The following is a 21,701-nucleotide window of genomic DNA, read 5'->3' as shown; positions in this document are numbered from 1 at the left end:
CATTTTATGGCAAGGCGCCGGTGGAAAATTGGCTCGATCATATACTCTCTGTCCCTTCTGTTTCAATAATCCACCATTCGAAAAAATGCCACAAGGATCTGGTTGTGATAATTGTGTGCATCCATCTTGTCAGTACTCTATTAGGTAGGAATATTTGGTTTGAAGAAAAGAAAAATTAAACAAAAAACAAACAATTCCAGCTCCAATGGAGTTTGCGCTTGTCTTCAAGACTGTGGCGGTGTGATGCTCCTGGACACCCAATCTCATCCAAAATGGCGAATGACCTGCAATAAATGTCCATCTGTCGTCGGATTGTTCGATGGAGCAATGAAAGTGAGAGTGGACAAAAAGAACAGCTGTGAGGAGTGTGGTGCTCAGTATGTGAAGGCGGAGTTCAAGCCAGGGAAGACTGGTGGAGTGGAATACGAGTCGGGAACTTATGAAGGATGTATCTTCTGTGATGCCATGAAAAAGTATCCGCATGCTATCAATATGAATCACGCGTATCTGTCGGAAGAGTCTAGACAGAAGAACACACAGTCTTCACGACGTGGTGGAAGAGGAAGAGGTGGCGGTAGAGGAGGTGGTAGAGGAGGACGTGGAGGAAGGGGAAGAGGAAGAGGAAGAGGGCGATAGTGGATTTAGAACTTGTAATTTTTCATGTTGTTTTGGAGATTTTTCTTGTTTGCCTTTTTAATATGTGTGAGTTATTAATTAGAAAGAAAGTTATTATATCTATTCTTCTGGTTCAAATTCTCGTGTTTGACTACACATTTCATATTGCTCATTCTATATAGAATATTCTTTTCTCTTAACTTTTAATCATAAAGTGATCAGATGCCACCAAAGAAGCCCGCCAAGGGAGGAGCCGCTAAAGAAGATGCTCCGAAGAAGGAGGCGAAAGGAGGAACCGCCGTCAAGGTTCGTCATATTCTCTGTGAGAAACAAGGCAAGGCTCTGGAAGCAATCGAAAAATTAAAGTCGGGAATGAAGTTCAACGAAGTGGCCGCCCAGTACAGCGAGGATAAAGCGAGGAGTGGAGGAGACCTGGGATGGATGACACGTGGTAGTATGGTGGGACCATTTCAGGATGCTGCATTCGCTCTATCGAACAGCTCCTGCGACAAGCCGATCTACACTGATCCACCAGTCAAGACGAAGTTCGGTTATCATGTGATCATGGTGGAGGGGAAGAAATAATGTATTATTTATTTTGGTTGATTTCTTTGTTGCCTATTTATATCTGAATGAATATTTGGTCTTCTTTCATTTCCTTTCCTTTTTTAAAGTTCTATGCGTCACCCTCGCAGCCTTTATACTTGTAAATCCATTTAATCGCTCTTGCAGGGATGTTCGGAATGTCGGAAATTCCGAATTTAAAAATTTCAGGTTCTAAAAATTTTCAAAAAATCTCGGAATATTCCTATTTTGAAAATTTCGGAATTTGTTAAAAGTCAAATTTGAATAGAAATTCCGTTTTCCCATCACAAAGCCGCCGAAAATAGGTGAAAAATTAACAAAAAATTTGAAAACGCACAAAAATTGTAAGTAATTCTGCTCGCAAGCAATTTTTACATACCGTAGTCCAAAAATCTCTAATTCCGAAAAAAGAGCTTCGGAAAAATTCCGGTCGGAATTCCGTTCCGAACATCCCTGATCTCTTCTTCTCAACTGAATTTTCAGATCTCAACAGAAAAATGAGCCGCCGAAAAAGAAGTCCGGAAGATCCAGCGAAAATTGGTCTGTCAACAGTTGGCAATTTATTAGAGGAAGAGTCTAGTTCGAAAGAGGTGTTCCGTAGTCGCAATCCCTAGGTCTCATCACTCAACGATTTATGAGTTTACGACAAAAGAATGAGATAATGAACTTGAACGCAGTGGCAAAAGAGTTGAACATTCCGAAGCGACGAGTTTACGATGTGATCAACGTTTTGGAAGGGCTCGGATATGTGCAGAAAATTGAGAAGAATAATATTCAGTGGATGTAAGTGTCACCTATCTAGCGAAGAGTTTCAATACTTTGTTTTCAGCGGAGAAGCTACGAGAAGCGAAGAGCAGAACCATTTGGAAGCAACTGTTGAAATGATGCGGCAGCAGGAGAAAATTCTGGAAATGATGATTCAGGATGCGCAAGCCATCATAGGAATGCACTTTGAAGATCCTATAGCGAGGCCTTATAAGTAAGTCTGAAGCAAATTGTTTTGAATGTTTCTGAATTTTTCAGTTATATACGCAAGGATGACATACGGAGCACAGCAGATGCAAACTCTAAATCCATCATCATCAAGTCAGATAATGATGTAGACAATCATTTTGAAGTCCAAGTCACGGATCCAGCTGCAAGTGGTTGCTATGATATGATAGTCAAGAATAAAAGTGGAGTGAAATCTCATGCTCTATTGTTTAACAATGAACAGCCGCGGGGAATGGATGATGAAGAGAAACCAGAAAAAGAACAGTTACTGTCACAAGATCATGATTTATCACTAACTGATAGCCCCTCGAAATCAAAAGAAATCAAATTGGAACCCGTTGATTTAGATCCGGAAGATGACGGTATCATCTGGTTTTGTAAAACAACCTGAATATTTTAATTTTCAGAAGAATTTGTTCTCCCATCCTTTTCTGCCAACTCAGCCAACACCCCGTATGTTCCGGAGACTCCTGGTCGTGGTCTCTTCCTGAGTCCTTACAGTCCATTGAGAGCATTGTTCAGCCCAAGTATAATGCCTATGTATTCTAGTGACCTGATTAACATCTCAACTCCTTCAGAAGTCGTTGCTGAAACCATGCGACGTGATGAGCCAGCGAGTATCATGGATTTTTTCAATGACATGAAATAGCTAAACTTTTTCCTTTTCGTTGTTATTTTTTCTCTTTTTTCTATGTTCTCTTTTTTCTCAGCCACTTTTCCTCTGACCTCGAAAACCTTGCTTCAATAATCTCTTCCTCCCAGTGCATGCACTAATACGAGAATAAAACGGAATCTCGATTTTTTAAATCTCTCTCATTCTCTCCTTCAATAATTATCTCAGGGTGTTACTTTATCTGATGTTCTTCTTGTTTCATTTTGATCCTATCAATCAATCTTCACTGTGCATTTAGAAAATCTGCCGATATGATGAAATGTATAATCAATAAAGACGTTTTATTCATGTTTTTTATGCTTGTCATCAGCTTATAGTGGTTAAAAGATCCAGATATATAGTTCTTTGCATTTGTTGCTTCTATTATTTATGTTTGTTGAAGTCGAAAATCTGAATCTTGGAAAATTCTAATTTTAAAAAATTTTATTCGAATTTCAAAAAATCTTATTCGAAAAGCCTGGAAGATATGGTTTTTTCGTCGAAAATTCTAGATTTTTTTAGCCTTAAAAATTTACTATAAAAATTAAGCGGTTTTTCGAGAGAAAAACTTATTTTTTCTTGGTTTTTTTTTTGGAAAATTTTTAGACCTTTTTAGGTTTTTCAGCTATTTTTAAAGATTCTTTTTCGATTTTCTGGTTTTTTTTGTCTGAAATTTAATGTTCGTTTACTGTAGATTACTGTAGAAGACGAAATTTCCTTGTGTATTTTTAACAAACAGAATTTTTGATGTAATTCTGTTTGCAAACAAAAACTACAAAATACAAGGTTTTCTACAGTATTTAATCTAGTAACCCTCAGTATTCGAAATAACGTCCCACCAAATTTCTGACAAAAAAGCCGGAAAAATCAAAAAAGAATCTTTGAAAAAACTAAAAAACCTAAAAGGTCTAAAAGTTTTGCAAAAAAATTGAAGAAAAAATTAGTTTAATTAGTTTTTCTTTCGAAAAATTTTTAAATTTTTAGGTTATTATTGTGTTTCAAAAAATAATTCGGTATTTTGACAACCGTACTCGCCCTGTTTTCTTTTAGCTCGTCAGAATTTTTTCGCGAAAAAAATCGTAGCTCGTCAGAATTTTTGCCTATCGTTCATGAATTTGAGACTTAAATGTATTTTGTCAACACATACAGTTTCACTAAATTTAAAAAGTTGCTGGAAACCGGGCGAAAATCGAAAATAATATGAAACTTTCAAAAAATATTTGCTAACTACGGTAGTTCGGCCGTGGGCGCCAGACTTTCTCTTCCACAGTTCCGATTCCAGAATAATATTCAAATTCGTATCTTCTTTTTTCAGCGCAATCATGACAGCAGCCGGAAGAATCCTAAGGCTGTCCGCGGACAACATGGAAGAGGCTATTGACACAGCGGTTTCTGTCTTCTTAAGAGGAGGTTAGAATATTCTATTCTGATCCAACCCCACACCTCCTCCTTTCCCAGGAATTGTGGCTCTTCCCACGGACACTCTCTACGGAATTTCCACTCTTCTCCCGTTTTCCGACCGACTTTATGCCCTAAAGCAACGTCCGTTTGAAAAGCCACTGGGTATTTTTCTGCCAAGTCCCACTTCTATGAAATTAGTCTCGAAGCAGACGATTTCAGACGAGCTGGCCAACTGGTAAGCGATTTCCTGATTCATAATCAGGATGTTTTTGTTTTCCAGCTTGCTCCCTGGCCCAGTCACATTAATGTTCGAACGCCTTCCGACGCTTCCTGCTGAATTTAATCCTGGAGTTGCCAACGTGGCGTGTCGTGTCCCAGACTGCCCGATTGTGTCAATGATATGTAGGAAACTAGGACAACCGCTGGCTCAGACATCAGCAAATGTCAGTGGTTCTCCTCTCAATCCAACATCCATCGATCATTTCAAAGATTTGCAACCATATATTGACTTGATTCTGGATAATGGACAAATTGTGTCAACTGGAGAAGGATCCACGATTGTGGACCTGACAGTGGAGTCAAAGTTTCGTATTGTTCGTTCTGGATGTGCTGAGAAGGAAACCATGAAAACGTTGAAATCATTTGGATTAACAGAAATTTCATGATCTTCATTCAAGATTCGTGAATCGAAATCTCTGTTATTGTTTTGTATATTCTCACTGTTGATTTACTGTTACTTAATAAACCTGTTTTTGTTATTTCTTACTTGAATCGTCCATGTGTTCTCTAACACTTCTTATATTCTCCGTTTCGTTTTTTTTGAAATCTTACTATTAAAATTGATGTTTCAGATGTTTGGCAATCAAGCAGAGAAGAAAACGGGTGGACCTCAGAGTCGAAAAAAGAAAGGTGAGCTATTGATTGCCGAGGAAATTTTCACGATTCTCACTGATTTTCGTCGATTTTTCAGTTATTTTCCCCGAAAAAAAGTCGAAAATTAAAGTTTTTGATAGTGAAAAATCGACTGAAAACGCACGAAAATCGAGGAAATAAAGCGAGAAGAATTGATTTTTTCTTGGATTTTTTTACACAGATTTTATAACCTTTTTGAGGTTTTCAGCTATTTTCAAAGGTTCTATTCCGATTTTTCCGGTTTTTTTTTGTCTGAAATTTGATGGAACCTCGTTTTGATTCCTGAAGATTACTGTAGATTACTGTAGAAAACTTTGTAGTTTGTAGTTTTTTTTTTGCAAACCAATCTGCATTTAGACGTGATTGTGTATGCAAAAAACAAGGAAATCCGTTTTCTACAGTATTCTACAGTAATCAAAACAACGTTCCATCAAACTTAAGACTAAAAAAATCATACTTGTAACGGGCCAGGCTTTTCCGAATTTCGGAGGCCCGGCCCGGCCCGCGGACCCGTCATTTCACAAGTTTTAAAAATTTAAAGAAACACAGGGAAAAATTGAAAGAAAATTTAAAGAAACACAGGAGGGACCCTTATGTGATTTTTTTCGATCAAAAATTTTTTTCGATTTTTTTTTTGATCAAACAGAGAAACAATCCGAAAAAAAATGTAAAAATTTAGAAAAAATTATATTAAGAGCTCAAAATTTGGCTCAAAAATAAAGAAAAAGTTAGTTTTTCACTCGAAAAGTCGCTAAATGTTTATATTATTTATATCAATGACATTTTAAAACGAATTTCAGATGCAGAAGAGGAGAAGAATGGCCGGGAGGAAGTGGATTTCGTCGACGAGAAGGTTGGCTTTCTCTTCCTTTTTTCTCTAAATATTAGAATAGAAATAAGACTAGATTAGTATACAAAAACGGTAAACTTCCTGATCTCTAGACTCATCTCAAGCTGTCTTCTTGTCCTTCTTCTGGTTCCTTTGATTCGTCTTCACCCACTTCTTCATCTGCCACGTCATCAGCGCCATCATCCACATCGTCAATACGTGCACGTCGTAACTGGTCGGTTTTCTCAGAACGTCTTCGCGAGACTCTTGATAAATCACGCAAGTCGTCGTCGTCGTCCACTGCTGACTCTTTGATACTGTTTGATGTGAAATGTGACATTGATTGCATGTGGATTAATCAGAGAGACAACTCATCGTTCGATTCTGATTTGGATGATTTTTGCGGCGATGATTCTCATTTGAGGATTTTCAAATTTTTCCCGCCCAAAAAGGAAATATCCCTGCATTCGCTAGCATCTGGTTTCGACAACACTGGAAATGTGAGAATTTGGCCTGGCAGTGAAGCACTGGCATGGATGATTCAGAAGCATTATTCAACTCTTTTAGCACCAGGGAACAGGATCCTTGAGCTTGGTGCTGGATTTCTGGGCCTCTCTAGCTTCCTGATTGCCAAACGATTTCCCGAAACTACAGTATGGATAACAGATGGGAATATGGAATCTATCAGCTCGCTAGAACAGATTCGAATGGCCAATCCAAATCTACTAGATCGGATTCATGTCCGTCAGTTGATATGGGGTGAAGACCTACTAGAGACGGCAAGATTTAATACTATTCTGGCTGCGGATTGTGTATTTTTTACGGAGTACCACGAGTCGTTGATGAAGTGTATTCACACTCACCTGGCACCCAATGGACATGCAGTGATATCTAGCCCACGTAGGAAACAGAGTCTTCAGAAGTTTCTAGATTATGTGCAGGCTTCGTGGTGTGATGAGTTTGCCGTTGAGTTGAATACAGATATCAATTCGATTCTCGATAAGAAGATTGGGAGAATTTGGAGTAGCGGTGAAGAGAAGGATGAAAAGTATCCAGTGATAATCACTTTGAAGAGAATTGGCTAGTTCCACCGGTTCATGGAGTATAACTCGATTGTATTTTGAGAGATATTTATGTACATAAGCATTTGAGTTCCTGGAAGTTTCAGAACTCGAAGTTTCAGAACTTTTCTGCATTTATGTATAGTGGTTTTTGTGCATCAAATGAGTATTGCGCATTTCAGTTTGTTTTGTTTTCTGCTTTTTCATTCGTTCTCATCTACCGTATTCCAAATAATGAGATCACACCAACTGGGAAGAAAAGAAAAAATGGTAGAAACCATCTGGGAGGAAAAATGGGCTGAGTTGGGGGCGGAGCCTAATTTGCAACCCTCGCAGGGGTCTGTCGCATGGTTGTTTTTTACCATTTTTGTACCTGGTCATGAAAAAACCGTGCGGCAAAACCTTCCGCCCCCGACTCCGCCCATTTTTCCTCCCAGATGGTTCCTATCACTTTTTCTTTTCCTCCCAGTTGGTGTGCACTCATTATTTGGAGTACAGTAGATGGGAACGAATGAAAAAGCAGAAAAACAACAAATTGAAATGAGTAATACTATTTTGGTGTGCAAAAACCACTATGCAAAAATACAGAAAAGTTCTGAAACGTCCAGGAGCCATTTCAATCTGATTTTTGAAAACAAAACTGTGATTTATATGTACCATTTTTGGTAGCATTTTTTATGTGATCTGATTTTATGTGAGTTTTAGGTAGTGATGAAGTATCTCTCTTTTCAGCATTTCGTACAGACTGTAATAGCTAAAATAGCATTTGAAAATATCAAAATGCATTTTGTATCATTTAGGCCAGATGTATTTTTCTTTAATTGAAATAAATATTAAAGTCGTTTTTCTCCTACTAAAAAAAATCAGGAACTGAAAGGCGCTCTCCAACTCGGTGTGCTCAAAACAGCCGATTCGGTTGCTCTACGCGTCGGTGGACGGAATGGAATGGATATGGAGATCCATGAAGAAGTTTTGAATCAAGTTGCCGCATTCGTTTGGGATACTGTAGCCGATAATTGGGCAGATGACTTGGCAAGATTTACAGCACATGCGGGAAGACAAAAAGTCGGTATGGACGATATTGCATTGCTGACAAGACGGAATCCTGATTTGGTAACACATTCGTTATTGTTTTTAGTTCTAACTGATTGGGCTTTCAGCTACAAGCCGCGTGTAAACTCGCTGGAGTGGATTATCAGCAAGAGTCAAATAAAACTGGAAAAGGAAGAAAGAGAAAGAAGGATGACGCCGCTGCACCGAGTGTATCCTCAAAACCATCTAAGGAAGAAGAAGAAGAAGAAGACGTTACAATCCTTGATACTCTTCACACTCCTAACCCGTACATGAAACGGGCAAAAATTGACCTTATAAGGCACACATCAACACCAAAAGCTACGGAAAAATCACTTAGATTTCCTAATGATATCACTCCGATTCGTTCAACCGATGATGACGTTCTTGATATATCGAATCATGTGAATTTGAGTGCGATTCCGGAGGAGGACGATGAACAGGATTCGTTTGATGTATTTAGGACAACACACTCGGCAGATAATTCTTCCAAAACTGTAAGTCAAGTTGGATCATTCTCAGAGTCGTTTTTCAAATTGAAACGTTTCAATATTCAGATAACGAATATGTCATCACTCGTTCGACAAGCAGAAGAACATCATTCGTCGATCGTCGAGGCGACAAAAGATCGACTTGAAAACGAAAGACTGGAGAGAATGATTCCGAAAGATGACGAATTTGATAATACCAGTGTGGACTCCTTCGAAAACTACAATGCAAATGAAGAGCCAGCTCCGGTTGATAGAAGTGCTGGAACTCCGAAAAATGCGGTATTCAGTAAAAGTAGGTATTAATCTTGTACAAAACCATGAGAAGTCGGTGGCCGTGGCCGAAGGTCTCACCACAACAACTACAGTAACCTACAAATTAAGCTATTTTTCGAGGGAAAATCTTATTTTTTCTTCGATTTTTTCAAAAAATTTTAGATCTTTTTAGGTTTTTCAGCTATTTTTAAAGATTCTTTTTCGATTTTTCCGGTTTTTTCTTCTGAAATTTGATGGAGCGGCGTTTGATTACTGTAGATTATTGTAGAAAACCTTGTAGGTTGTAGTTTTTATTTGCACTCTGACGTGATTGTATTTGCTGAAAAAATACAAAAGGAAATTAGGTTTCTACAGTAATCCTCAGTAATCAAAACAACGTTCCATCAAATTTCAGACAAAAAAAACCAGAAAATCGAAAAAGAATCTTTAAAAATAGCTGAAAATCCTAAAAAGGTCTTAAAATTTGGCATGAAAACGAAGAAAAAATAAGTAAATAAGTTTTTCTTTCGAAAAATCGCTTAATTTTTAGGTTACGGTAGTTTTTATTGTGAGACCCTCGGCCACGGCCGCCGGCGTTTCTCTTCCACAGCGCCGACTTTCCAACAGAATAATATCAATTTTTCAGAAATGTCCTCATTCGCATTCGACGACGATGACTCTTTTGATGAGCCGGTTGTTGTGGTGCCACCTCCGAAAACTACTCCAAAAACTACAACGAGAAATTCAAAAAATAATGAGAAGCCAGTTGAAAAAACCACTCCGAATCCGAAGTCTGCGATAAGGAAGAACAAACCCCTACAATTGAATCATGACAGTTTCGATGAATTCGATTTTGACATTTGATATTTCTTTCCCTGTGCAATAAAATGCTTGATTTATATTTATCGAGGTTCAATTTTTCTGGTCTTTCGAGTCCCTTGTATTTAAATATTTGTTTTCATTAGTGACCACAAAATAGGTTTCACAGTTTCCGAAAGTTCTAAATGGCGCATCCAACCGATCACGAGGAGCCAGCCGAAGGATCGGGAGTAGACGATGAGACGCGAGCTATTGAAGAAGTGATAAACGCTTTCGGGTTTTATGGGAAATTTGGAACAGAGAAAATTCTGAAAACAATTCAACAAATGAAACTCTACCCAGCCGATTTCCAAGCTCTTGTTGCAAACAAAAACAAGGAGTTCGTCACAAGTATGAGAGAGAAAATCGATCATAATCATAGGTTGGGAATAGTGTTCTGTTCAGGGATGTTCCGAAACGGAGTTTTGAAAAGTTTGCTTGCCGGGTTCGAGCGGAATCCTTTTTATTTTTTTTTTGCGTTTTTGAAAATTTTTGTATATTTTTTTCATTTTTTGCGTTTTGTAATGAGATAAAAAGTGGAATTTCGACTTTAAAATTTGAATTGTGAAAAATCTGAAATTCGGAAAATTGGAAAAAAAATCATAGCATGGATGTCGGAATTTCGAAAATTCACATTTCGATATAGAAACCTCGCTTTTCCATTTCAAAAGCGCAAAAAAAGATGAAAAATGACAAAAAAAAATTAAAAAACGAGAAAAAAATTAAAAATTATTCCGCTCGAAGTCCGCATGCAAATTTCTCGCATGCGCCTTTGACATACCGTAGTTCAAAAAATTCTAATTCGAAAATGTTCGGAATGCCGAATTCCGTTCCGAACATCCCTGTAGGATTCTGACTCTCTTTATCATTTTTTTTTCTCTCTTCAGTATTCTCAAAATGATTGCCAACAATGCGGCTGAGATGATTGGTGAAAATCACACGAAGGCTCTGCGAATGCATCAGTCTCGTCGACCATCTGGAGAGTTCCTATCAAAAGTGATTAGCACGATTCGCCAAATCTGCCGTGAGTGGTCGTCTGAAGGAGCGCCGGAACGAGAGGCGACGTTCCAACCGATTATCGAAGAGCTCAATTCGAAATTCTCCAATCCTGAAGACCGCCACGAAGTTCGAATTCTTACTCCTGGCTGTGGCCTTGGACGGCTGGCACATGATTTGGTGACAGAAGGGTATACAGTACAAGGAAACGAGTTCAGCTATTTCATGTTGTTCACTTCATACTTCATTTTGAACTGTTGTAAAGAGCCCGATCAGTTCACAATCTACCCATTTCTTTTTGATAAAAGTAACTGCTGGGACTCAGAAGATCGTCTTCGAGCAGTCACTTTTCCTGATAAATCACTCGTTCCAACCATGTCCAGTCGCCTAAATTCGTTTTCAATGTGTGCTGGCGACTTTCTGGAAATTATAAGAGGCAGTGAATTCGATGTTATTGTGTCCGCATGGTTCCTGGACACAGCCCACGACGTATTCAAGTATATAGGTAAACCTAGATTTTACGAATTATTATACAAACATCTTCTGGTTTTCAGACGCCATTTACGACGCTCTCCCAATCGGAGGAATCTGGATCAATGTGGGACCATTGACGTGGCACTACGAGGATATGATTGGTGAAACGTCCATCGAGTTGCCCTATTCAGATGTGATGCTTCGAGTAAGACAGAAGGGATTCGAAGTGATAACAGAAAAAGAAATCGATAGCAAGTATACGGTCAATCGGAGGTCCATGCTCCAGAGTCAGTTCAAGTGTGCCTACTTTTATGCGAGAAAAGGCCCTCAATAATTATAATTTCTTATCGGTTGGCGAATATATAATTTTCAATCTAAATAAACTTTCATGTATAAAAAAGTAAACAAAACAATCAACAACACAGAAAGACATGGATTTTTCGCTACAGATCTCTAAATTCTTCGGAACAAAAAACTATATATTTTAGCTATGGTACTGTCTATCGAACTCCTTCCTCAATTCTTTCTCCTCGTGTTTCAGTTCTTCTTGATATTGCTGCTCCTTTAATTTAGCCAACGACTTTGCTCCTTCTCTATCCGACGCTGTAATTGCCCGATTGACAATGTTCAATACATGGCCCTCCTGATCGATTCTCACATCCAGAGCTCCTTCCTTCACAATCATTTTGTTCTCTTTTTTAGTGATAAAAGATGGGAAGTAGGTCATGAAACTGGAATCGAGGGTTGTTAGACGCCAGAGGACGACAATAACGTCTTCGTTCTCGTAGACACAGGAGCCGATCCACTGAAAATTAATGCTTTTTTTTGAGAAAATATTTTTTATTTTTCAAAAATTACTTCAACTTTGTTGAATGGCGACAAATAGCGGTAGTACATGCGAACTTTAGCGATGTGTGACATCAATTGCGTTCGTCCATTCAACTTTTTCGAGAAAATCCGATCATCGAATTGAACGTCTTCTTTGCAAATATCGATAAAGTCTCGAACATTCGATTTGAGAACTAGTGGGGTCTGGAAAATCAAAATTAGGTTGCTGAAAAAATGAATCAGAGAAATTTACAATTTTCTGAAGAAGCCAATCAACTTTGAGGAGCGTACTCGTTGCAGGAGAAATCTTTTTTTGGTCTGTAAAGTTCCTAATTCCCGTGGTAGCTGTTGGCTGGAAGGTTGCTAAGCGAGAAGCCACAGGTAATACGCCGGCAGCTCGACTGACTAAGTTCATTCTGGAATTTTCCTTGATTCATATTCCAGTTAAGGCTCTTTTTCGCTCGAATTCGTGCATTAGCGCGTCAGCATTCCAGAGTGTTTGCGTACATAGCATCTTATTGTACGGAGAACTTTTTAAACACTCTCTGGCTTGTTGACGCACAATTGCCCGAATTCGGTCCGCTGTCTTCTTCAAATATCACAAGAAATAGCTAAGCTGAAGGTTCCAATCAATTTTCAAACAGCTAGAAATATTTTCTAATACTTTATTCGATACAATTTGTTAAAAAATATATTTTAGATTATGTGTGAGGCAATAGAGATTTATACAAAAATGGGGAGAGAGTTGGCAAACGCAGAGAGGGTACTCCTGATATTTTTTCACTAATCATCATGTTATATATCACAGAGTCTGTGGGAGAGGAAATATTACAAAAGATGTACAAATTAAAGGATTTAAATATAATAAACAGTGGGAAAAGTAAATTATAAATCTTTCGAGTCCCCTTTCGCTGGACTGCTGCTGTTGGAGCTAACAGCTGATTCGCCAATGTTCAGGTATTGGCAGATATGAGTTGGAAGCTTGTTCTGACTAGCTGAGAGCTGATGGAAAATCGCTTCGGCGGCAGTGAGAATCTCGTCGACTTTGAGATGCATTGACAAATCATTGATATGCTGAAAAAATATTTTGATATGAAGATTTGTATTCAGAAATCAGGTACCTTCAAAATTTCCGTCAATCCAAACTGATTATCAATGATAATGTTAGTTTGTGAGTCCAGGATGGCGACGCATATGAGAAGGAGGAATCGTGGACATGGTTGACCTGACCAGAGGACTTCCCAAAGTTTACAAGTGTCCAGGAATGAAAACTCTCGCTTGAACCATACAAGAACCCATCGGAAGCAAAAGTACATGTCATCGGATTTTTCGCTTTCTGCAAAAAATCGTCTTAATTGAAAAATATAATATTACAGTGAATATTATTACTCACCCAAATAATTTGCCAATTTTGGATTGACAATCATAACCATATCTCTCAACTGGTTCATTTGAAGCTTGATGAATGCTTGATCCTTCTCAAAGTTCTTATGAGTCATCTCCATCAATCCAACGAAGCACCAGAATGTATCAACCTCATCCTTCATCACGAACAACAGAGGAGATGCGAAATCTGACATTCCTTGAACGTATCCCAAATCAAAGTTATACATCACATAGGTCATGAGAACATTGTGAAGATGAACGAGATTCACGTTGTCTTCTCCTTGGAAGAATGGAACAGTTCGATCGGTACGAGCGACGTCTTTCTCTACAAGCGACTTGCGCTTCACAAATTTCGAGAACCGTTTCTCCTGATCCTCGGTGATTGCCATCCATTGATTCTTCATATTCTGATATTGTTTCGCTAATTCTGCACGCTTCTTCTCAAACTCTGCATCTGTCTCATGCCACTGTCGATATCCAAGAAGACACTTCCATGCTTCTTTACGAAGTTCAGCATTGAGTCCACCACGGAACACATTCATCTTCAGATGATGCAATTTCAGTGGATCGTATGAACCATTTGGAAGTTTGAACGAATTCCACAATTCCTTTGAAACCGGCAACTCTCTGTAGATCTCTGGTCTTGGTGGCAAATCCAATTGAGTGACCACTTCGAACTCTCCAGCAGCATCCGAATGAACTCGCATCTGCTCCTCAGCCAATCGTAATTCTCTCATCAATCGAATCTTCTCTTCTTGTGTAACTGCATCTGTATCATTGAGAACTGAGGGGATAACTTGATCCTGTACAAAAGAGGTGATTTTGCTGAATCCAGTCATTGCAGTCATGTATGGATTTTGCATAAATCTCTGAAAATCAATTATTTCTATTCTTGATCTACTGATCGATTAGTTACCGAAAGAATATCTCCGTTCTCATCAAGCATGCTGACACTTTTCGCAAGTGCTTCCGATTTTTGATCGACGACTATGACGAGATTCGCTTCGCGATTCGATCGACGTAGAGTTATGTATCTGAAATTGTTGAGTCATGAACATTTCGATGAAGAGCAAACAAAAAAAAGAACCAACCCTTGCAGACGATCGATGAACTCTCCAGTCGAGCAGTTCCTGAAGAAAAGAGGCACTTGGCTGCTTCCATCACGACAAATCAATCGGATCGATGGGAATCCTCCACTACCTAAAACATGTTTTGTTTTATAATTTTTGATTTTAAAGCAGAAAATCAGAGACGTTGGGTACGGCCTTCGGAATGACCTTTCGAAATTGTTCGGAATTTCGGAAATTCAAAGTATCGCAAATTCGAATTGTATTTTTTTTTATTTTCAAAATTTTAAAATTTTCAAATAAGAAAAGCAAGAAAATTAATAAAAAATTGAAAGGTTTCAAAAATGTTTCATAACTCAAAATTGTTTTTGAAAAAAATTCCAGCGGAAAATGTGAAAATTCCGCTGATTTTCGCGAATTTCAGTACTTTTTTGACTGTAATTGTTTTCTACATTTTTTTTCCTACGAAATTATAGGCCAGGAATAGTTTTATCCTTAATGCTCGAATTGTTCGAAATCCCGTTTCGAGCATTCTTGCAGAAAACTTTTGGCGTTACCTCTTTTTGGCTCTTCATTTCGAAAACTGCTCAAATCGTTGACATCCATCGAGAAGGCCACACGAGCTCCACGATCTCGCTTCTCTTCCGGCGATCTGGAGTGTACCATTTCACTATTTCCATCATCTGAAGTCATCACCCACGATGCATCCGGGTCTTCTGATGGCCGCCATTCGATGAAAACTCCAATGGATTTCTCAACAATCGATAAACTCCCGGAATGTATTCACGAGACGTCTCCTCCAGCTTTGCAGCAACTCCAGAAATGCTGACGACAGGCTAGAAACATTTAATATGAAAATTAAAAAAATCGAGGGGAATCTCACCTTGTCCGGGACTATGCTCCGGACCATTGAATCCAGATCATTATCCATTTCTCGCTGATTCTTTTCTCTTTTGTTTTTAACGTATCGATAGGCCAAATATGGCAACATTCAACGCATCAAATAGTTCTCTGAAAAATACCAAAATAGGTATGAAGATTGAAATAGAAAATTAACAAGGTCGGAAGAAAGTTAAAAGACAAAAAAATGTGAGTCTGTGCTATTAGGAGTCTGAAGAGAAGAATCACGTCATTTTTGTAAATAACTGGAAGCGATGATTCTTGTGAAATCGAGAGAATGGGTCATCAGCTGACGAGACATAAGAAAGGGACGAGACGACGAGAGGACCGCAGAAGAGCGTGTTTGCGTCTCTTTTTGAAACACAAACTGCATTGATCAAATGGCAGAATCCAGAGATCTTGTTTTTGCCAGAATTACAATCTTTTTTAGACCTTTTCAGGGTGTTCAGCTATTCTTGAAGATTAGTTTTCCATGTTTCAGGTTTTTTTTTGAAATTTGATGGAACGTTGTTTTGCTTACTGTAGATTACTGTAGAAACCTAAATTCCTTTTGTATTTTCTTTTGCAAGCACAATCACGTCAAAAGGCAGATAAATTTTACTTGCAAAAAACTACAAACTACAAGATTTTCTACAGCAATCTACAGTAATCTTCCGTCCAGAAAACCATCCCCTCAAATTTCAGTCAAAAAATTCGGAAAAATCGAAAAAGAATCTTATTGTCAAATTTAAAAAAACTGGGACCTGAGAATTTGAAAACTTTTGCTTTTTTTGATCTACGAAAAAGCGCGGCAAAAACGTAATTTTTCAGATTTTTGGCTCGTTCGAGCTACTTTCGCGTTTAAATTTAGTTTTTTTTGCTGAAAAATATATTCTAGAGATGCTAGCGATCATTTTTATACCAATAAATCAACATTTTGTTCAGAAAATCCCACTAATTTCACATAAATAAATTTGTTATCTACAGTATCCGTTTTCGCTCCGCCCCTCGTAAATCGTCACGAGCGTCGTCTCCGAGATTTTCAGGTGTCACTTTTTTAATCCGACAATAAAAAATAGCTGAAAAACCTAAAAAGGTCTAAAAATTTTGCGAGAAAAAGGAGAAAAAATTAATTGATCTTTCGAAAAATCGCTAAATTCTTTTAATTTTTTTTTCTGTTTTCGAGTATTTTTGTCAATTTTTCACCAAATTTTAGCATTTTTTGTTACGGGAAAGTGGAATTTCTACTCAAAAATTGAACAAAAACCCGAAATTTTGAAAAAATTGAGGAATTCTTGTATTAAAGAAATACTCTGATCAGGATCAAACCCGAAATAAAAACTATAAACCTTTAAAAACCCAAATTCAGAAACTCAAGTTTATGCCGAAAAAAAAAGCTAAAACGCCTCAATAGTATCTTAACCTCACTGATTTACAAAGAAAAAAAACATTAGGTTCAAAAATAAAGAGGAGAGATTGGGATCGAGTTTTACAAAATAATAGAAATATGCAACTGGAAATTCGGGTGGGAAGAAAGAAAATAATAAAACGAGAACTTTAGCCAAGACGGGAGAGAACACGAGAACCGAAGGAATCTAATGGGAGAGAGAGACACACACACACATAATCACAGCTTAATGTTCAGGACATCTAGAAATTAGAATGTGGGGACGAGAAAAAGTGGAAAAGAAAATGTATTATTTAAGGAAGAAGCGAGAAGCAGCAGAGAGAGAGAGAGCAGCAGGTTATTTCTCCTCAGTTGGGGTTTTCTCATCGTCATCTTCCTTGTTTATGTCACAGTTCTGAAGCAGTTCAGCAGTTTTTAAATCCTGAAAACCAGAAAATCATCCAGAAGCACACAGGACATTTAATTTACCTCAGCCTGCTGCAATTCTTCTTTCACGAACTTTCCAAACTCTTTCATCATTTCTTGATCGTCAATATCTTCTCCTCCTCCTCGGACAGAGTCCACTTGATCCAAATGGCTCTCCAAGAATTGCCGCTCCTCCTCTGTCAAATCATTATCAGTCGACTCATCGAACGAGTCTTGATCTCGATTTGATACATATGCTGGAGCCTCTTGTCTTTTAGTAGCGGCCCGATCCCATCCACGAAGTCGGCATTCGATCAGAAGTCCAATCTGAGCCTTTACGGACTCTCCAAGAAGTGGTGATCCTCTAGCGAAACCGCCCATTTTCGTCAGAATCTCATCTACACGTCGTTGAAGTGTTTCAGAAGTATCCAGCTCGGCACCAGCTACTTTGAAAGCACGGAGTAAACTTTTGAAGTATTCATCATTAGGTTGGAACTTCAGAATCTCATCAATCTGATCAACAAGGGCTTCGCCAATCTTCTCGAAACGACTTCCATTATCCTAATGTTAGGTTTTTTATGAGGGCGGCAGAATACGATAGAAAATACTTACCAAAAACAGCTTGGTGAATAGTTCAGCGTAAAAGAGGGCCATATGAACACGACCGTCGTTATCCAGTTGCTTCCGAGCCGAATGATATTCTCCGAGAGCGGGGACAATAAATTTTCGCAAGAAATCTTTCAACTGAAAAAAATATAACAATTGAATACAGTTGAATTCAATCGGCGAACCTCATTAGACAGTGTCTTCAGCAAATTGGAGAATGTATTTTGAGGATCAATGCTTCGGAATTTGTTAGACGACTCCATGGAACAAGCCATTTCGATGATCAACTTAACACCAGTCATTTTCGCATCATCATCCATATTTGGATCTTCGAAGCGTTGTCGTATAGCAGCAATCCATGTTGGTGAATCTTCTTCTCCTTCGGCAATCAGTTGTTCACACCCAACAAGTATCTGAAAATAGTGAAACTAGAGATGGGGGGAACATCACAGATCCAGGGATGTCCGGAACGGGATTCGGAATTCCGATTTTTTAAAAATCGAAGAATTGCAAGACTCCCAAAGTCCTAAATTTTCGTAATCGGAATTTTCAACATTCCGAAAAATTCCGAACATCGCTGCCTCACTGATCAATGAGAATACCTCAGTGAGGAACGACGAGCACTTGCTATGATGAATCTGATCGGAGAGTTCTTTCGTTGGAAGATATTGCTGCGATTGCTGACCGAACTGAGCAAATGCGTCGATACTCTGGAACTAGTGGGAATTATTATTTGATAGGTACAAGATATCCCACTTACCGCATCTTCTTGTTGGTACATGGCGTTGTAGGATGAAGATGGAGCCGACGTAACACCGTACTGCTGAAAGATAGTTCGATAGTAGACAGAGCACGTGGGAACTTGTTTATATTGCATTTTTATTATTCAACACACTTTTCCGAGTCAACAACTGGGGTCAAAAATTGGAAGGAAAAATCAATTAGGCTTTTTGGAAAGCCTGTTTTTCGGGATCTAGATATTAAAAATTTAACGTTCCTTGAACAGTAAACTGTGTGTAGACAAGAATGAATCATTTAACATACTGTTATCAACATTTAACAGTGAGCAAAAAATCTGTCAATGATAATTTTTTTTAACTTTTTGGTCACCGAGATAGAATGATTTTGATTGTTTGACCTGACAAAGAGTGAACGTGTTCCTCTAACTAAGTTATGTACAACTACCGGGAAAACGAACGAAAAACTGTTTAGTCTCTCCCTCTCTCTCCTCCTCCTAGATAATACAGAGAGACAGAAAGACATAAACTATTTGAGAAACACCGAGTGAGTGAAGAGAATAATGCCCTGCGAGACCGCCGGGGCGAGAGAAACACAGCTTTCGGGTGACTGAGGGAACTGAGGCAAATGGCGGGAAGAGACGGGGACGCCGGGAGAGAAGGACACGAATCACCAGAGCGAGAGCGCGCACACGTTTCTCTTCCTAGTTGTTATACCATCCCGCTTGCCTCCACACTGTTTTGTGTATTGTCAACGTCGCTGTTTGTGTATCTCGTTTGTGCTCTAGTTTTTCATTTGCTAGTTGAAATTCGTTTATTTCTCTACGATTCTGGCTTGAAATGGTCTAAAAAATCATTGTCACGTTCCGCCGGAGCATTATGCTCTTCTAAACTGTTCTAACTTTGCTCAGGGATGCTAGGAACAGAATTCAGAACTCCTAAAATTCTGAACATATTCGGAATGAAATGCCTGTCGGAATTTTTCCGAAGCTATTTTCCAAAATTCTACTTAAAAATTCCCGAAAATCCGAATATTTCAAAATCGGAATATTCCGAGATTCCGAATATCAGAAATTTTGAAAATCGGAATTTTCGACATTCCGAACAATTACGAACATCCCTGGGCTGCGCTAGATACTTTTTCAAAAATCGATAACCTGGAAAAAACAACCTTGCAAGAAATAGCTTACCGTCATTCAATTTATAATAATGTTTTTTCTGAAGAATCTCATAGAATATTTGAAAACTTTTACCCATTCTCCCATTGTTTAGCTGTATGTTGTGCCTTTAAAACATCTAAGGACTTACGCCTTGTTGATAATGGCCATAGCCTTGCTGCTGCTGATATGGTGGACCAGTGTAGTATCCATAATCCTGACAAGATTGTTGCATCATTTGATTTTTTGGCACGAAGACGTTGGCGTTCGCGTTGAACATAAACGGCTGTTGTTGGTAGTGGTAACCTTGTTGTTGTTGGTTCATATCTGAAACAACTATTTTATTATGATTTTTGGAGAGAATTATCCCTACATCCTTGTTGATATTGCGGTTGTTGCTGGGGGCGACCGTAGTTTGGATGGACTTGTTGTCGCTGTTGTTGCTGTTGCGGATATGAGCCATAATCGCTTTGGCGCATTTGCTGCTGCTGATGCTGCATCCTTCCTTGTTGATTGTAACCATAACCTGGAAATCCTTTTCGAAATTAGTATCGTGAATTTTAAACAAGGGTCTAGGTTTTTCATAATTTGAAAAACGATTTGAAATTTCAGAAAAATTTCAAAACTTTAAAAACACTATTCCGTTCCTTCAAACTTTTCATTTGACATAAATTTGACTTATTTTTTTAGACAGGGAAAAAATTATACGGAACTCGAGCCTAACGGTCCGAGCAGGCAAAATTCTGAAACAAAAGCCCGGCTGATTCGTTACCTGGTTGGTTTTGTTGATACACGTCGTGTTGAGATTGCTGTGGATGCTGCGAAGAATGCTGGGGGTTTTGTGGTGGCTGTTGAGGCCAATTATGCCAATTTCCTCCAGACATCTGCAATTAGGGAGACAATATGTTTGAATACTCAAATAGACAAGAGCGGAAGACAACTAGAAATACAAAACAAAGTGAAAAGATGACAAAAATCGGTCGATTTTCGATATTCGCGGTTTGAAAATATCAAGGCGCCAATATGAACATTCCTGCGCCAGAACATCATTCAGGTCCAGAACCTGACGGACGATTACTTTAAAATATTGACGTAAACTCTAGCATCATTAGAAAATTTACAATTTTTATAGCTGAACACCTGAAAAAAGACAAAAAGCTGACTTTATAAATTCTTCTTCTTCACGTGCTTCCTCTAAAACAAGAAGTGTGTGAGTTTCCGCCACAGTGTTCGCAGACAATACACAACACCTCACGAACAGTGTAGCAAATGAGAGAACGACAAAGACAAACAGGTTTTCAAGCTAAAACTCGGTTTTTGAAGATGAAAAGCTTGATTGATGAAGCTTTTTCGAAAGTGATAATTCCTTTAAACGATGTCTGAATAGAAATTTTCAAACAAGTATCAGAATAATAAGAAAGAAAATATTTAGAGATTGTTCCTCAATTTTGGTCGGATTGATAAGAAAAGTAACTGCAGTTTGCTGATGTGTTCGGTTTTTAAGTTTTGACATATTTCGCTAAACGAAGTAAAAAATTTTACAACATTTCAACGAAAATTTCAATGCAATACGGCAAAGACCTTTTCAGAGAGTTTTTGAATGATTTTTAGTATTTATCAAGCAACTCGTACTCCTAAATGACAGAATTAATTTGGGAATGCCGCTTGGAATAAGCAACGAGCACGGGAAAGAGATATGCAGCTGAAAAAAAAGAGTATTGACTGCTCGGCGGAGAGAGCGCGTGCTCATGTGTATGCGCAGTTTGGCATGCTGGTCCTGAATGTTTTCCGTCTCTTTTTGGAAATGAGACAAGAGCAAGAAGTAATCAGAAGTCTTTCTATGCAACAAAACTGAAAAAAAAGATAATCAGAAATTTGTTCATTTTTCGCATCGGGGAAAAGTGTTGAATGCATCGGGGAACATGCGAGATTGGGCTTCTGGGCACCTATAGATTTACACGTAAGATGGGAAGAGCTACTCGTAATAAACAGATCGGGGTTGGGAGAGAGAGGGAAAATTGAGATAAAGAAGATATAG

General features: G+C 38.4%; 8 protein-coding genes across 8 annotated transcripts; 5 read left to right on the top strand and 3 right to left on the bottom strand.

Annotated features, from left to right (window-relative positions):
- Window positions 1–837: 837 nt before the first annotated feature.
- CBG20785 lies at window positions 838–1,200 on the top strand (the record flags this gene model as incomplete). Its single annotated transcript, XM_002631558.1, has 1 exon — window positions 838–1,200. One exon carries the CDS (start codon window positions 838–840, stop codon window positions 1,198–1,200), a length of 363 nt encoding a protein of 120 aa, XP_002631604.1.
- A 661-nt stretch (window positions 1,201–1,861) lies between these two features.
- Window positions 1,862–2,842, top strand: Cbr-efl-2 (the record flags this gene model as incomplete). The annotated part of the gene is made up of 4 exons (XM_002631557.1): window positions 1,862–1,983; window positions 2,030–2,179; window positions 2,224–2,555; window positions 2,601–2,842. The coding sequence occupies 4 exons, from the start codon at window positions 1,862–1,864 to the stop codon at window positions 2,840–2,842; spliced, it is 846 nt and encodes a 281-aa protein (XP_002631603.1).
- Window positions 2,843–4,167: 1,325 nt separating this feature from the next.
- On the top strand, window positions 4,168–4,911 carry CBG20783 (the record flags this gene model as incomplete). The annotated part of the gene is made up of 3 exons (XM_002631556.1): window positions 4,168–4,255; window positions 4,304–4,481; window positions 4,527–4,911. The coding sequence occupies 3 exons, from the start codon at window positions 4,168–4,170 to the stop codon at window positions 4,909–4,911; spliced, it is 651 nt and encodes a 216-aa protein (XP_002631602.1).
- A 1,240-nt stretch (window positions 4,912–6,151) lies between these two features.
- On the top strand, window positions 6,152–9,726 carry CBG20782 (the record flags this gene model as incomplete). Its single annotated transcript, XM_002631555.1, is given in 5 exon segments — window positions 6,152–7,048; window positions 7,916–8,302; window positions 8,308–8,616; window positions 8,677–8,902; window positions 9,509–9,726. Coding segments are annotated over 5 exon segments (2,037 nt in total), but the record flags the coding sequence as incomplete, so codon positions are not given.
- Window positions 9,727–9,866: 140 nt separating this feature from the next.
- On the top strand, window positions 9,867–11,524 carry CBG20781 (the record flags this gene model as incomplete). The annotated part of the gene is made up of 3 exons (XM_002631554.2): window positions 9,867–10,102; window positions 10,608–11,221; window positions 11,271–11,524. 3 exons carry the CDS (start codon window positions 9,867–9,869, stop codon window positions 11,522–11,524), a joined length of 1,104 nt encoding a protein of 367 aa, XP_002631600.2.
- Window positions 11,525–11,674: 150 nt separating this feature from the next.
- CBG20780 lies at window positions 11,675–12,433 on the bottom strand (the record flags this gene model as incomplete). Its single annotated transcript, XM_002631553.1, has 3 exons — window positions 11,675–11,995; window positions 12,049–12,222; window positions 12,272–12,433. The coding sequence occupies 3 exons, from the start codon at window positions 12,431–12,433 to the stop codon at window positions 11,675–11,677; spliced, it is 657 nt and encodes a 218-aa protein (XP_002631599.1).
- A 470-nt stretch (window positions 12,434–12,903) lies between these two features.
- On the bottom strand, window positions 12,904–15,462 carry CBG20779 (the record flags this gene model as incomplete). Its single annotated transcript, XM_045242706.1, is given in 8 exon segments — window positions 12,904–13,092; window positions 13,140–13,354; window positions 13,412–14,273; window positions 14,321–14,438; window positions 14,496–14,604; window positions 15,029–15,154; window positions 15,172–15,307; window positions 15,355–15,462. 8 exon segments carry the CDS (start codon window positions 15,460–15,462, stop codon window positions 12,904–12,906), a joined length of 1,863 nt encoding a protein of 620 aa, XP_045097132.1.
- Window positions 15,463–17,095: 1,633 nt separating this feature from the next.
- On the bottom strand, window positions 17,096–20,547 carry Cbr-pqn-27 (the record flags this gene model as incomplete). Its single annotated transcript, XM_002631551.2, has 9 exons — window positions 17,096–17,179; window positions 17,227–17,724; window positions 17,776–17,907; window positions 17,955–18,182; window positions 18,372–18,479; window positions 18,530–18,592; window positions 19,815–19,990; window positions 20,037–20,189; window positions 20,436–20,547. 9 exons carry the CDS (start codon window positions 20,545–20,547, stop codon window positions 17,096–17,098), a joined length of 1,554 nt encoding a protein of 517 aa, XP_002631597.2.
- Between the last annotated feature and the right edge of the window lie 1,154 nt (window positions 20,548–21,701).

Source organism: Caenorhabditis briggsae, assembly GCF_000004555.2.
Source record: "Caenorhabditis briggsae complete genome, chrII, whole genome shotgun sequence".
NCBI lineage: Eukaryota > Metazoa > Nematoda > Chromadorea > Rhabditida > Rhabditidae > Caenorhabditis > Caenorhabditis briggsae.
This window is presented reverse-complemented; position numbering and strand designations above follow the sequence as displayed.